Source organism: Portunus trituberculatus, chromosome 49 (genome assembly GCF_017591435.1).
Source record: "Portunus trituberculatus isolate SZX2019 chromosome 49, ASM1759143v1, whole genome shotgun sequence".
Lineage (NCBI taxonomy): Eukaryota > Metazoa > Arthropoda > Malacostraca > Decapoda > Portunidae > Portunus > Portunus trituberculatus.
Genome location: NC_059303.1, coordinates 19,260,709 through 19,275,092, shown reverse-complemented (window position 1 = coordinate 19,275,092; position 14,384 = coordinate 19,260,709). Strand labels below are relative to the sequence as shown.

The window sequence follows — 14,384 nt, the reverse complement described above, 5'->3', positions numbered from 1 at the left end:
AATGAAGTAATGGTGTGAAGTGTTTTTGTGAATGACGTCATAAAAACAACACCCTCCTGCCCTCCAGTGTGTCTTCTCGTCTATATTTAGTGTCGTTAGCATAATTCCCAGGTGTAACACGCACCCCACTGAGATGATGTGTACATAGATAAGAAGCAATTAGTGAACAATTGTGTATGTAATGAGTGGGGGGAAATGACATGATGTGGAGGTGGGCTTGGCCCATCATTGCTTGCTTCTATTGTTGCCATGGTTATTGTGTTACTTGCAGTCTAGATAGGAGGAGAAGGGGGAATAAAGAAATAGGAGAAATGGACGAGGTGCAGCAGCTAGCCACTCACTCCTGTTTTCGTTTCCTTCCTGCCTCAGGATACTGAACATAAATTGAGGACAAATTTTTATTCCATCATCAATTCCAATACAACAGACTAATTATTCCTAATTGGAGTTGTCATTTGTGTGATCTTCTGAACAATATTTGTGAAGCATCACAAATGCAGAACTTCTTGCTTTGCTGTTATTACTTCCAGTGCTGGTTTAGAATTACACCAAGTTTTCATCATCATAATGACCAATACCTTTGTTGCACAAGTCACTTTCTTACGAGTAGGTTGTGTAAAAAATGAGCCTTGCATGATAACATCAGTGATGATAATCAAGATAATGATACACACCAGTCACCAGTGATAATGATAATACTTAATGTATGCTGAAAGAAATTTCCTTATAAAATCATTTCATATTATTATATATAAGGAAATATCCTTGCAACATATTCTGTATATCACTTTAGCTAAACTCTAAGGCTGAGGAAAACTATTTTCTGAGGAGAGGAAAGGAATGGATGTCACTGAAACAAAAGAAGATTCCCTCAATGCTTCAACTTTCAGATCAAAGTATTACTAACAAAATGTTGCAAGACAAATTTTGAGGAAAAAAAATAATAAGTAAAAATTAAAGCAGATGTATTCCTGAGCAATAACAATGAGTTAATGCTTCCAACCTTGGAGTTTATTAGTCACTTTTTTTTATTTATTTTATTTTACTTTTTTTGGTTGACATATTGAATTATCAATATACCATTTTTATCATTTTATCATTTTTTTTTTACTTCAAATTACTGAGAACTCTCATTTAACCAGAACCTATGAAGTGATATGTGTGCTACCAAATAGCTGTTTAGTACCAGCCTTAAAGAAGGAAAGAACATACATTGGTGTGCCATGCTGGCCCTATTCTTGAGAGGCAATGACTGGCACAACTTGTTTCATAATGATCTGTGTCCTTGGGGATGAGCAGGATGGCTATCTGTTCTCACTAGTGCTACTGCAGTATACAGGCAGCCCAGTTAATGAGTCTGATACTGAAAGAGTTAAGTTCCACACATTGTTTCTTGTTGTCAATCTTTTCCTTATACAGCTGGGAGTCATCTTAAAAAAAAAAAAAAAAAAAAAGCCCACTGGATTGCCAGTTCCCTAGAGATAATAAGAGTTATCTGCATTGTTTTCTTACACAGCTTGATGACTACACATGTGCATCTTGGAAACATCAATATTTTCTACAAGATGACAACTGGTTCTGCAAATATCATGGATGACAGTCAGGGCAGAAGCTCCATCCTGGTCAGCAGTCAAGTCAGTCAGTCTGTCTCCATTTCCTTTTGAGTTTAACTGTTTGGTCCCCCCTTCTTTGCCTGCACATTAAACAGCCACCACATCAATTCCTTGGAAATGTAAATGTACTTTACCATAAAAGAACTTAACATATTTGAATTAGTCACATTCACAGTAAAGATGAGAACAGGTCTGCTTTGGTGTAGGAATATGGCACTGTATATGGCATGTATGTGCAGTCCCCTCCACTTTATTAATATTCATCACAAAGCACTGCCAATATGTGAACTAACTGCTTTGACATATACCTGTAACAAATCCCATCAATCCTTCCATCATCCTACCACTTACACATTACTAATTGGGATGTGTGTCGGGTACGAGTCAAATCAAGTGGGGTGGTTTACAGCAGATAATTCATGATGCACTGCTAATGCTGAGTGATGAACGTGGAAATGCACAGGACTGTATCTCCATCAACATGGGATGGAGATGACCACCTGCATCTCCAAATAACACCAAACAAATATATCAGAGAAAGTATATAAAATAAAGAACTGAAGAAAAAAGCTGATCCCTACTGGTACTAGTTATATGGGACATCTCTGTAAGTAATTTGAAACTTTTACATTTTTCTTTATTTCATTTATATATACTTTGATATATAAATGATACAGTAGAATGTTGACTTAATGTAAGATATATTTCAAGTCACTTTTAGAAAATTTCCCTGTTGGCATTACTTCAATATTTTGCTTGGCACTTGAGACATGCCAAGGGAGGAAGTGTGAGATGGGGTGGAATCTCAAACTTTCTGTTTATTATTTCTTAGGCATTGTATGGAAGACCAGGAAACTACTTGTTAGCAGTTAATAGTTTAGGTCTGACTCTTCTTCCATACATGAAGCAGAAAGTATTTTTATGGCTGTTTTCATTTAAGGAATATTGTTTACCTTGATTTTTTTTTGTCATTTTAGCACAGGCACGCAAGAGTGGAACCACTGAAACTACTCCATTAAGCCCATTGAGGTGCACTGCCTCTTAGAAGGCTATTTTGTTGAATGCTTTTTGATAATGGAGTATATTGGCATTTCTTTAATTTCTGAATGGGTCATGGATTATTTTCATGTTGAATAGCCCCAGCTTTCTCACAAAACAGTAGTATTGTATGCAGTTGTCAGAATAAGAGACATGTATGGACAGATCTAGCACTCTTCTGTCATGTATCACTGTCATTGGCACATAAAGGAAATGCCTTTTAAAAGTGACTTGCATTAAATAAACACTCTACTGCACATAGCATTCACACATCCAACAGCTTCGGTTGTGATAGTTCACACCCTGTACGAGTTTGGCTCTTTGTTTTAGAGCTAGATATCATTTTCACATGGCCCACAGTCTGAAGGAGAGTGTTTGTAAATGGTTGACATCACTGTTCACAGCACTTTCCCCTTTATTAACTCCTTCAAACTGTACATGATAGTTGTTTCCTCTCTTGGTCTGGCATCTTATTGAATAACATGTCTTCCCTGGCTGTCCTGAACCTTTTCCATAAAAATCAGGTACAGCAACACTTGAGAGGATCTAAAATTAGTCGTCTGCCTAAGTACCATGAGCAGAGATGCTGCTATTTCTCTTTAAGTCATTGTTTCGAACATCACTTCTGACTCCTGGTATTCAGAGGCAACATTTTAGGTGGAAGGCAAATGCACAATACCCTTCCCATGCTATTTGTACTTTACATTTCTTATTACATATCAACAATACAAGTCTGTACTAACATATCTTATTACATATCAACAATACATGTCCCACCTCAAAGATCGGACTGTGGGTGTGAGGAGGACAGACACATTTGATCGCATGTTACATAATGATCACTGCTTACAAAGATGGACAGACCTGGCTGTCTTGTTTGCATTAAACACTCTTTGTCTCACTGCAGCGTCTGGAGGCAGTTCATGGAATTTCTTATGTCTAGGCCTGGTTTTGTAGCACAGTATAACATTTCATGAAAAGTTTACAAAAATTCAAACACTCAAAAGTATCTCGCTTCAACTTGTGAACATTATTACTTGCAGGTTGTACAAGGTGATGGTACAAGAGAGAAGACAAAAACCACTGAAAAACAAATCTCTACCCAGATTACTTTAAACTTTCCACGGAACATGTGAGCTTTGATCTTATTCTACTTTTAAATTTTAGTGATTCTTGTCTCAATCAAAAGGCAAATTGTACATATATATAGATATACATAAATAATTTGCAGGTAAGAAAAGTTTCCCAGTTGTTGCCACAGACACTGCATCTTTCAAGTTTGTGCTTAAGGTAATGTATGTATGAAGCTCAGTGCCATGGCTCAGTCCTGAATGTGAGGCTTCCAGCAAGGCCATGGTGATGCAATATCTTAATCTTAATTTTTACTTTTTCTGCATTGTTGCCCAAAGCCTTCCAACTAAAGTAGTACAGAAACTGAATTAATGAGGACAATATAAAAAAATAAAGAAATTCCTGAAGTAATAAGGCTTTGATTTCATAATTAATTTAAAAAGAAATACTTAGACAATATTAAAGGTTTCCCAAATTTTGACTAATTTTTACTAATAAAAAGAATGTTTGAAAACAAGCACTGTTTTATGTGAAGCTAAAGTTCTTGGCAGGACGTTGGTAAGCTGATGCAAGTAACAGTGAGACTTTTTGGCTTGTTGGTAATTTGTTCCCTGGAGGCATCCCTGACTGTGCCAGCACCATGCACAGACCAAGGCTTTGAGTTACTCTTCAATGCTCACCTCAATAGCCTGTATTGGAGTGTCTGTGTTGTAAGGTGTGGCTAGACCAAGCCAGTTTCCAAACTATCACTCAAGGTCATCTTTTTGGTGCCAAGGTCCAGGCATTCCACAGCAAGGGATGCCTCATCTTATGCATCTCCAAACCCTTACAACACTGCAAAATTCTACACAAATGAAGGACTGCTGATTTGTTATATACATTAAAATTGATAAACAAATAACAACTATCATTAAAAAGACTATAAAACTTCACTCCACTTATGGAATGATAGTCAACTAATTGCTGCAAGGGTATTTAAACAGCTAATTATAATTAAAGGACCAGACTCATCAAGGCATCAGGGAAGTTTTAGGTTCACAAATAGATGCCTCATCATCAGTATGCCAACCACACCTTTCCCTTAGAAATACCATCTGATGACTTCTGTGAAGTCTCTGACAATCCCATAACTAGGATGTGGCACAGCTCTCAAACTTGCATCAGTGCTACTAGTCTTGCAATTTCTAAATATAGATTAAAAAAATAGCATCACACTCATATACCTTTGTAATTACACAATGCTTATAGATACTGAGCTGTCACTGCCCTTACCAAAGCTCTCACAGTACCACTGTATGCTTATAAAATACATGAATGTGCCTGCACACACACATGCCTGCACACACACACACACACAAAGGAAAGCAAAGAAATAATTGGCTAATTAACAAAATCTGTTGGATATCATAGTACTGATTGTAGATGAGTGGATGGTGGTGATATTTGAAGAAATGCATGGTGGATGAGAGGCTGAGAGAGGAGGGATGTGGGAAAAGAGATTCATATATTAAAAATGGTGAAAAGAAATGTACTAGAGTGAATTAAAAATACAGGAAAACACAATGTAGATGATGCAAAAGAAATAACTGATAGGAAAGACTCTGAAACAATCCCTTTCTGCTTTTTGTTCATCTTGGTATGGCTTGTAAATATTAGCATTTACTGTAAAACACTATTAATAGAAAGACTGAAAAACAATACATTCATTCAATACCAAACAAACTGACTGCACACAGACATGTCAGCATAGTACTGTCTGCATGTATCCCTGCTTATCCCTCAGAATATGGCTGAGCCCACTCTTCCTCCATGGGATCTCAGTCCAACACATTAACAGGCAGAAATCTTCATGTACAATTGTCAGTTGAAAAACTACTTGCAATCAAGAGTTTATATTCTACAAAAATTTTGAATTGTTATAGAAATTCATTCAATTTGAATACTAGAACTAACAATTGTGCATAATCATAAAAAAGGGGGGTTAAAAAAGTATTAATCTCTTATCATGATTTTGCAGTGACAGTTTTCATTTATGAAAAATGAGACAAAATAATGAGATAATGACACTCTGAGGTGGAGTCAAGTCAACCAACACAAACACAAGGTGGCAGATGCTTGTGACATATCCTTTTCACAACAAATAATAAAACCAACAATTTCTTATTCCATTACTAGTTGATTGTAGAAAAATATAGACACTGGCAGAAATGATCATAAAAATCAGTCACTTGCCATATCAGATTACTTTATAAGTGTGTGTGTGTGTGTGTGTGTGTGTGTGTGTGTGTGTGTGTGTGTGTGTGTGTGTGTGTGTGTGTGTGTGTGTGTGTGTGTGTGCATATACAATCACAAGGCACAATGCACACCATCATTTTTATCTTCCTCCTGACATATTCTTATCTGCCCAAATAATCATCCATTGCTATCAGGAAGTCATTACATAATCATCTAAAATTCGATGAATACTTGCTTGCAAGAGGGACACAAGAAAATCAATGATTTTGTGATAAAAAACACTCTTCAAATCACAAACTTGTTCTCTCATTCACTCACTCACTCTCTTTACACACACACACACACATACTGCACAAGTATTACATGTTGTTTAAAGGCAGCACCATCCCACAGTCACCAATCACAGCCTCTCGCTTGTCCCAGGCATAGCGCAGCACCCCAAGGCCAGACAACACCTTCCCAAACCCACGGACATCCCTGGCACCATTCATGTGGTACAGGTACACCATAAAGTTGGACATAGTGTGGTACTCTGATTCACCATTGCGAGGTTTATAAATGGAACACGTACCACTCACCAGCCCTGGGTAAATGTTGCGGCGGATGTAATTATCGTCTTCAGCTGTCTCTATGTAGCGATCAGCAGTGTCCTTCATCTCGTTAGTCACCTGTGGGAACAATAAACTCAGGAATTTTTTGCTTGTTTCTCTATTTCCTCCTTCTAATGACTTGAAATCTTTCAAAAGGGAGATTTCAAGACACTTGTCCTCCAATTTTGGATGACACCATTTTTTTTTTGTCTTTGTTGCCCTTGGCCAAAGATCCTCTTACATTATTAAAGTGACAGCTGGTGAAGCCAGTACAGCACTGCCTCTATGAACTCTGTTGCTGGACAGTGCACATTAAAGAAAATGCTTCCAGCAATTTTAAAATACCTACAATTTGTACATAAGAAGCTAGTTTATGAAGAAAATGTCTAAAGACTGATAGCTTTCTTTGCTCTTTATACAATTTCTCTGTAATCAGCAAGTGAGACCATTACTGAGAGACAACATGACCATATCTTCACACCTTTATATAGCAAAATTAGTGACATCAGTTGTAATGAGCACAACCTCATCACAACACAATGCAAGCCATTATACCAAGCTATGTCCTCCAGCAATCCAAGTCTGTAGGTTGTGGCAAGCCAGGGTCTTTAGTGCAGTCACTCTCTGAGACACTCTGGGTACCCAAAACGCCAGCAATGCTCCATTCACCTATCCTCTGGCATACCCTTCTTTACTTTAGTATTTCTGCAGTCGTGCCGGCACCACTGACATGCTCACTTTAAGTCACATGTTGTAAACCAGCCTCCTTCCCATTGTTATGTCACTGTATCCACTAGGGAAGAGAAAATAAAATTCTACACTGTTATAATGCCCCTTAACTTCAGAGAGGACATGAGCAAGGATCCTCTAGCCTCAGGAAGGACATATGGACTCACTACAGTGAGAGTAATTACAAGTGTTTATCTATCTTTAGTTCATTGCTTTGTTTGTGTTTATTCAATCTATTTTATTACTTTAGGCAAAAACAATATTAAAAATCAATATTTTACATATTTTACATGTTTTAGGGAGCATATACATACTGGTGGATGATCACAAAACAATTGGCAGGCAGGTTTGCAACTCATGTCACCTTGATCATGTGGTGCTGACTGTAGACTGGCTAAACCCTAGTCTAACTTATTACTAATAAATGTTCTTGTCTACTAGTTCACCATACCAGAAACATACTGGAAACATCATTCACCTGCACTATCCTGCCTCTATACACACACACACACACACACACACACACACACACACACACACACACACACACACACACACACACACATACACAATGTCGGCCGAAGCAAGCGGCCTCAAGACCAGAGCTCCAGTGTGATATGCTGCCAATTCTGGAGAGGAACCCAGCAGACCTGGTGATGTTACAGGGAGGCAAGGGGGCTAGCTTAGTGGTCCTGTCTCCAAAGAGTTATTGAATTTGCTTAAATTTTGAAGTCAAAAGGAGTATGGAGGAGGATGACGCCATGGACGGCATGGTTGGCGCTGCCCAAGATGTAAACAAAGGACTGGGAGCGAGACCGAGGGGAATTAGAAGTGAGATTATAGAAACACCCCTAGGATTGAGACAGCTGGGTGAATGGAGTAGAGAGAGGGAGTTTTTGGGTTTTAAGGAAGAAAGAGTTACCATGAGAAGGATCATCATTATGGATAAGGAACTTAAAGCCTTGAAGGAGATGGTTGCCATCATGTTCAAAAAACAGGACCAGCTGATTATGGAGAATCTAGAACTGAGAGATGTTTAAACTTAGAAAGTACTGTTAAAATGAACCATGAGATGAAAAACTCTAGAGGAAATAAAAAGGGAGAATAGTGCCCTATAGGGCAAATGTACGAATTATGAAGCTGCATTACAAGGGCTGCAGGAAAAGCTGGACTCCAATTTGGAAACAGGCAAAGAGATGAGTGAAAGGAAACTGAATGAATGGAAGAAGATTTGGAAAAAGCAATGAGAAGAAGAAAAGTCAATTTCACTGAAGTAGTTAAGCACAAATAAAGGAAAAAACTAAGGACATAGTTATACAGGTGATCAAAGAAAAGGAAGAATTAGTGAGAGATAAGGTGGACAAAAAAGAAGTGTATGGTTATATATGGACTATAAGAAAAAAGAACCCAGTGAAGTTTGTGAGGGAGGAGGAGAAAGAAATGGTTAAAAAAATAATCTCCGTAGTGCAAGATAAAGAACAGAGTCTTGATAAAGAAATAGAAGAAATATACAGACTGGGTAAATATAGTGAGGGAATCAAAAGATCTCTAAAAGTCAAAATGAGATCGCAAGTAGGGATAGAAAAAATATTAACTAGGACTGGAAAGCTGGCTGAAAAGGCAGAATATAAGCATATCTGGTTAAAGAGAGAGATGAACCAGATAGAAAGGGAAAAAGAGAGAGAACTGAGGAGTGAAGCTAAGGAAAAAAATTAAGGAAGGACAGAGAATGAAAAGAAGAAATTTTACTGGAGAGTGCTAGACATGAGTGGGAAGGGGAAGGAAAGCATTAAGAGTCATGTATACAAACATAGATGGGTTTATATCAGCAAGTTTGGAAGTGAGAGATTACATATTGGAAAAAGGGTCAGATGTGGTATGTATGACAGAAACAAAGTTAAGTGAAGATGTCCAAGTGAATTTTAAAGAGCAAGGATCCAATGTTTGGAGGAGAGATAGAAAGGAAAAAGCAGGAGGAGGAGTATTGATCATGACTCGAGAGAATATATATGTGGAAGAGATACAGTCCGGAGATGGACTGGCAGAGGTTTTAAGTATAACAATAAGGACCAATGGGAGGGAAAAAAGGAGTATCATGTTGCATATGTAATACCAAAGACTAATACTTGGAGGCTTCATGTACATAAGGAAATGCAAAAGGAAGCACTAAATTGCCTGGATAACATACTAAGGAAGGATAGAAGAGTGTTGCTCATGGGAGATTTAAACTGCAAACATGTCAATTGGGAAGAAATGGATACAAGCAGTCGCGTTGGATATTGGGAGGAGGATGTGGTACAATTGGCAATGGTAAACACATTGGATCAATGGGTGAAAGATTATACAAGATATAGAGGGAAGATAATCCATCAATGCTGGATTTGGTATTTACTGAACCAAAAAAACAGAGCCATGTCCAGACATCAAATATCATACTCCAATAGGAAAAAGTGATCATGTGGTTCTAGAAATTTAATTAAAGGATCGGCAAATTTTTTAATACAATGAGGGACACAAACACAAGAGATGGAACCACGCTAAATCAAATTTTGGGGGATTAAAAAGTTATTTTGGTAGTATTGATTGGAAAGAAATTATGCATGGAAAGACAATTCAAGGAAAGTATGATATAATTCTAGACAAGTATAATGAGGAGGTAAGGAGATAGGTTCCTGCGTATAGAGTAAAAAGAGCAAACACACCTGGTATAATGCTATATGTGCAAAAGCTAAAAAGTGCAAGGATACAGCATGGAAAAAATTAAGAAGGCAACGTAATGAAATAAATAGGAAGCAGTATAAAGAGGCACAAAATAAATACATTAGGATAAGAAGGGAGGAGAGAAACTTTGAAAAGGATGTAGTGAAGAGATGTGAAAAAGAACCCAAGCTTTTTTATAAGTATATGAATGGTAAAATGACAAACAGAGACCATTACAAAGTTGATTAAAGGGAATATGATATACAAAACATACGAAGAAATGAGTGAACTTATGAATGAGAGCTTTAAATCAGCATTTAATGAAGAGGGAGAGTTTATAAAGCCAATCAACCCAGCGGCACAGGAAGGATTAAGAGACATCGTGGTAAGAAAACAGAAAATTAGAGAATTGCTAGAAAAGGTGGATGTGAGGAAGGCAATGGGACCAGATGGAGTGTCAGGATGGACACTAAGGGAATGTAGTGAGCAACTGGTAGAACCAATTTGGGATGTAATTAACAACTCTTTAAGGGAAGGGAAGGTACCAAAGGAATGGAAAAGAGCCAATATAGTCCCATTATACAAAGGAGGAAAAATGACTGAGCCCCTAAATTATAGACCAGTGTCACTAACCAGTGTGGTGGGTAAGATCTGTGAAATTGTTATCAAAGAAAATGGTTGGAATATCTGGAGAGAAATGAAATTATCAATAACTCCCAATATGGTTTTAGAAAAGGAAGATCATGTATAACAAACTTACTAAGCTTTTATACAAGAGTAATAGATGAAGTACAAGGAAGAGATGGATGGGTGGATGCAGTGTATCTAGATATTAAAAAGGCTTTTGACAGAGTACCACACAGAAGACTCCTATGGAAAATAGAACACATGGGCAGAATTAAGGGAAATATCTTAAATTGGATGACAGATTACTTAACAGATAGGGAAATGAGGACAGTGATAAGAGATACACCATCAAGTTGGAGCGCTGTAACCAGTGGCATACCACAGGGTTCGGTGTTGGCACCAATAATGTTCCAAATATATGTCAATGATATACAAGAGGGTTTGAGTAGCAACATAAATTTGTTTGCAGATGATGCCAAGCTTTTGAGAGTTATAAAAAATCAAAATGATTGTATGGAATTACAGAAAGATATTGTTTTTTTTTTTTATAAGATCCGGAGATGGAGCCAGAAGTGGAAATTAGAATTTAACACTAAGAAATGCATTGTAATGGAAATGGGTAAAAGTAATAAAAGACCTACATGAGAATATAAAATGGGAGATGAGATTATAATGAAAAGAAAAGAAGAGAAAGACCTGGATGTGATCATACAAGACACCCTGACTCCAGAAAGACATATAAATGGATTATTTGCTTCAACATACAAGACACTAATGAACATCAGGGTAGCATTTAATTACATGGATAAAAGTATGATGAAAAAGATATTAACCACCATGATAAGACCTAGACTAGAATATGCAGCAGTGGTATGGTCACCATGTAGGCAGAAAGATATCAAGAAACTAGAAAGGATACAAAGGGTTGCTACAAAGATGGTCCCTGAAATAAAAGATCTTCCCTATGAAGAAAGACTGAAGGAGATGGAGCTACCAACTTTGAAGGATAAACGGGAAAAAGGAGACTTGATAATGATGTATAAGTTAGTAAACCTTATAGAGAAGATAGATAGACAAGAACTGGTAACACTGACGGAGCAGGGAGACAGACAAACAAGAGGACATTCCAAGAAAATCATGAAAAGTCAGTGTCATAGAAATATCAAGAAGTTCAGTTTTCCACATAGGACAGTAGACAACTGGAATGGATTAAGTGAAGAGATTGTAACAGCAGAAAGTGTGCGCAAATCTAAGAAGTTAGATAAATGTAAATATGGAGACAGGTCACTATGAGCCCCGCTCGAACCCTGTAACATACAAATAGGTAAATACACACACACACACACATTGGGAAAGTGACCATGCAATATTAGAAATAGATATAGAAGAAGGAAAGGAAGATAGAGACGATTCATACAAAAGAGACCGATTAAATTACAGAAAGGCTGATATTGAGAATCTCAAGAACTATTTTAAAAACGTAGACTGGGAGGAGATGGAAAACTCAGAGACAATGCAAGACAAATATAACTTATTTTTGGAAATTTACAAAACAGGAGTCAGGGAATATGTCCCAAAATATAGACCAAAAGAAGAAGGAAAGAAAGATTGGTTTAATGCAAGGTGTGCTAGGGCAAAGGAGAAAAGAGATGGAGCATGGAAAAGGTGGAGGAGAAATAGGAATCCAACAAACAAGGAAAACTTCAAGGCAGCGAGAAATGAATATGTTAAGGTGAGGAAGGAAGAGGAAAAGAACTTCGAAAAAGATATTGTCGAAAAATGTAAGGAGCAACCAAAATTGTTCTATAGATTCATAAATGGAAAAATTAGGCAAAAGAAACAATAGAAAGGTTAAAAGGAGAGAACGGGATGGTGGAAGACCCAAAAAGTATGGCAGAACTATTAAATAAAAAATTCCAGGAGGTCTTTACTAAAGAATCCAAATTTGAGAGGCCACAGGGTAATAGAGACAATCTATATGAAAGAGATTAAAGTAACCAAGCTTGAAATAAAAGAGTTAATGAAGGAACTGGATGAAGAGAAGGCAATGGGACCGGATGAAGTCTCAGGCAGAATACTGAAAGAATGTAGGGAAGAACTAGCAAGTCCTATATACAACATCATAAAATGCTCAATAGAAAATGGAACAGTGCCAGTAGAATGGAAAAGAGCTGAGGTGGTTCCCATATATAAGAGCAGAAGGAAAGAAGAACCTTTAAATTACAGACCGGTATCACTAACTAGTGTAATATGCAAGATGTGTGAAAGAATAATAAAGAAACAATGGATCAAGTTCCTTGAAGACAACAAATTAATATCAAATAGCCAATTTGGTTTTAGAAAAGGACGGTCTTGTGTAACTAATTTATTGAGTTTCTATTCTAGAATAGTTGATAGAGTACAAGAGAGAGAGGGATGGGTTGACTGCATCTATTTGGATTTAAAAAAGGCGTTTGACAAAGTGCCACACGCAAGATTACTGTGGAAGTTAGAGGAGAAGGGTGGCTTAAAAGGAAGCACATTGAGATGGATAGAAAATTATTTGAGGGGGAGAGAAATAAGGACGGTAGTTAAAGATATGAAGTCCAAGTGGAGAGCAGTAGAAAGCGGAGTGCCACAGGGGTCAGTATTGGCACCAGTACTTTTCCTCATTTATATTAACGACATGCCAGAAGGAGTGAACAGCTACATAAATTTGTTTGCGGATGATACAAAACTGTGCAGAGTTATAAAGCAAAAGGAGGATTGTGAAATACTGCAAGAAGACCTAAATAAGATCTGGGAATGGAGTAAGAAGTGGGAAATGGAATTCAATGTGAACAAAAGCCATGTCATGGAAATGGGAAAGAGTGAAAGACGACCTGTGGGAATCTATAAGATGGGAGATGGAGTAGAACTGGAGAAAGTAAAAAAGGAAAAGGACTTAGGAGTGACGATGGAAGAAAACAATCAACCAGTAAGCCATATTGATAGAATTTTTAGAGAAACATATAATTTGCTAAGGAATATTGGAGTAGCATTTCACTACATGGACAAAGAAATGATGAAGAAATTGATAAATACTATAATAAGACCCAGATTGGAATATGCAGGAGTAGTGTGGACCCCTCATAAAAGAAACACATAAGAAAATTGGAGAGGCTACAAAAATGGCTACAAGAATGGTCCCAGAACTTGAAGGGATGACATATGAGGAGAGACTAAAGGCTATGGATCTACCAACCTTGGAACAAAGAAGGGAGAGAGGAGACCTGATACAAGTCTATAAATTGATCAATGGAATGGACCAAGTGGATAATGAGAAACTGATCCTGAGAGAAGAATATGACATCCGAAGCACAAGATCGCATAGTAAAAAGCTGAGAAAGGGAAGATGTCTGAGAGACATAAAATAATATAGTTTCCCGCAAAGATGTATTGAGACGTGGAACAGTTTAGATGAAGAAGTAGTGTCTGCAACGAGTGTGCACACTTTTAAAGTAAGATTGGATAAGTGTAGATATGGAGATGGGGCCACACGAGCATAAAGCCCAGGCCCTGTAAAACTACAACTAGGTAAATATAACTAGGTAAATACACACACACACACACACACACACACACACACACACACACACACACACACACACACACACACACACACACTTGTGCCACCCTGCCTCTCCATTACAACATTAAATTCATACCTCCATAACCCTGACAGCAGCTTCATGCACTGAAGCAGATGCAGAGGATAACTTGAGGCCCTTGTAGGTGCAGCCTTTGCTGTTAGTACAGGTGT

At 37.5% G+C, this 14,384-nt stretch overlaps 1 protein-coding gene across 1 annotated transcript in view; it reads right to left on the bottom strand.

Moving 5' to 3' along the window:
- Nucleotides 1–384: 384 nt before the first annotated feature.
- Nucleotides 385–14,384, bottom strand: part of LOC123499225 — a 56,761-nt gene continuing 42,761 nt past the window's right edge. Inside the window, exons 7-8 of the mRNA XM_045246983.1 lie at nt 14,290–14,384; nt 385–6,625 (exon numbers count right to left, since the gene is read on the bottom strand). The exon at nt 14,290–14,384 is cut by the window's right edge and continues 130 nt beyond it. Coding sequence (XP_045102918.1) covers nt 6,317–6,625; nt 14,290–14,384 — 404 coding nt within the window. The 3' untranslated portion in view covers nt 385–6,316. The remainder of the gene's footprint in view (nt 6,626–14,289) is intronic.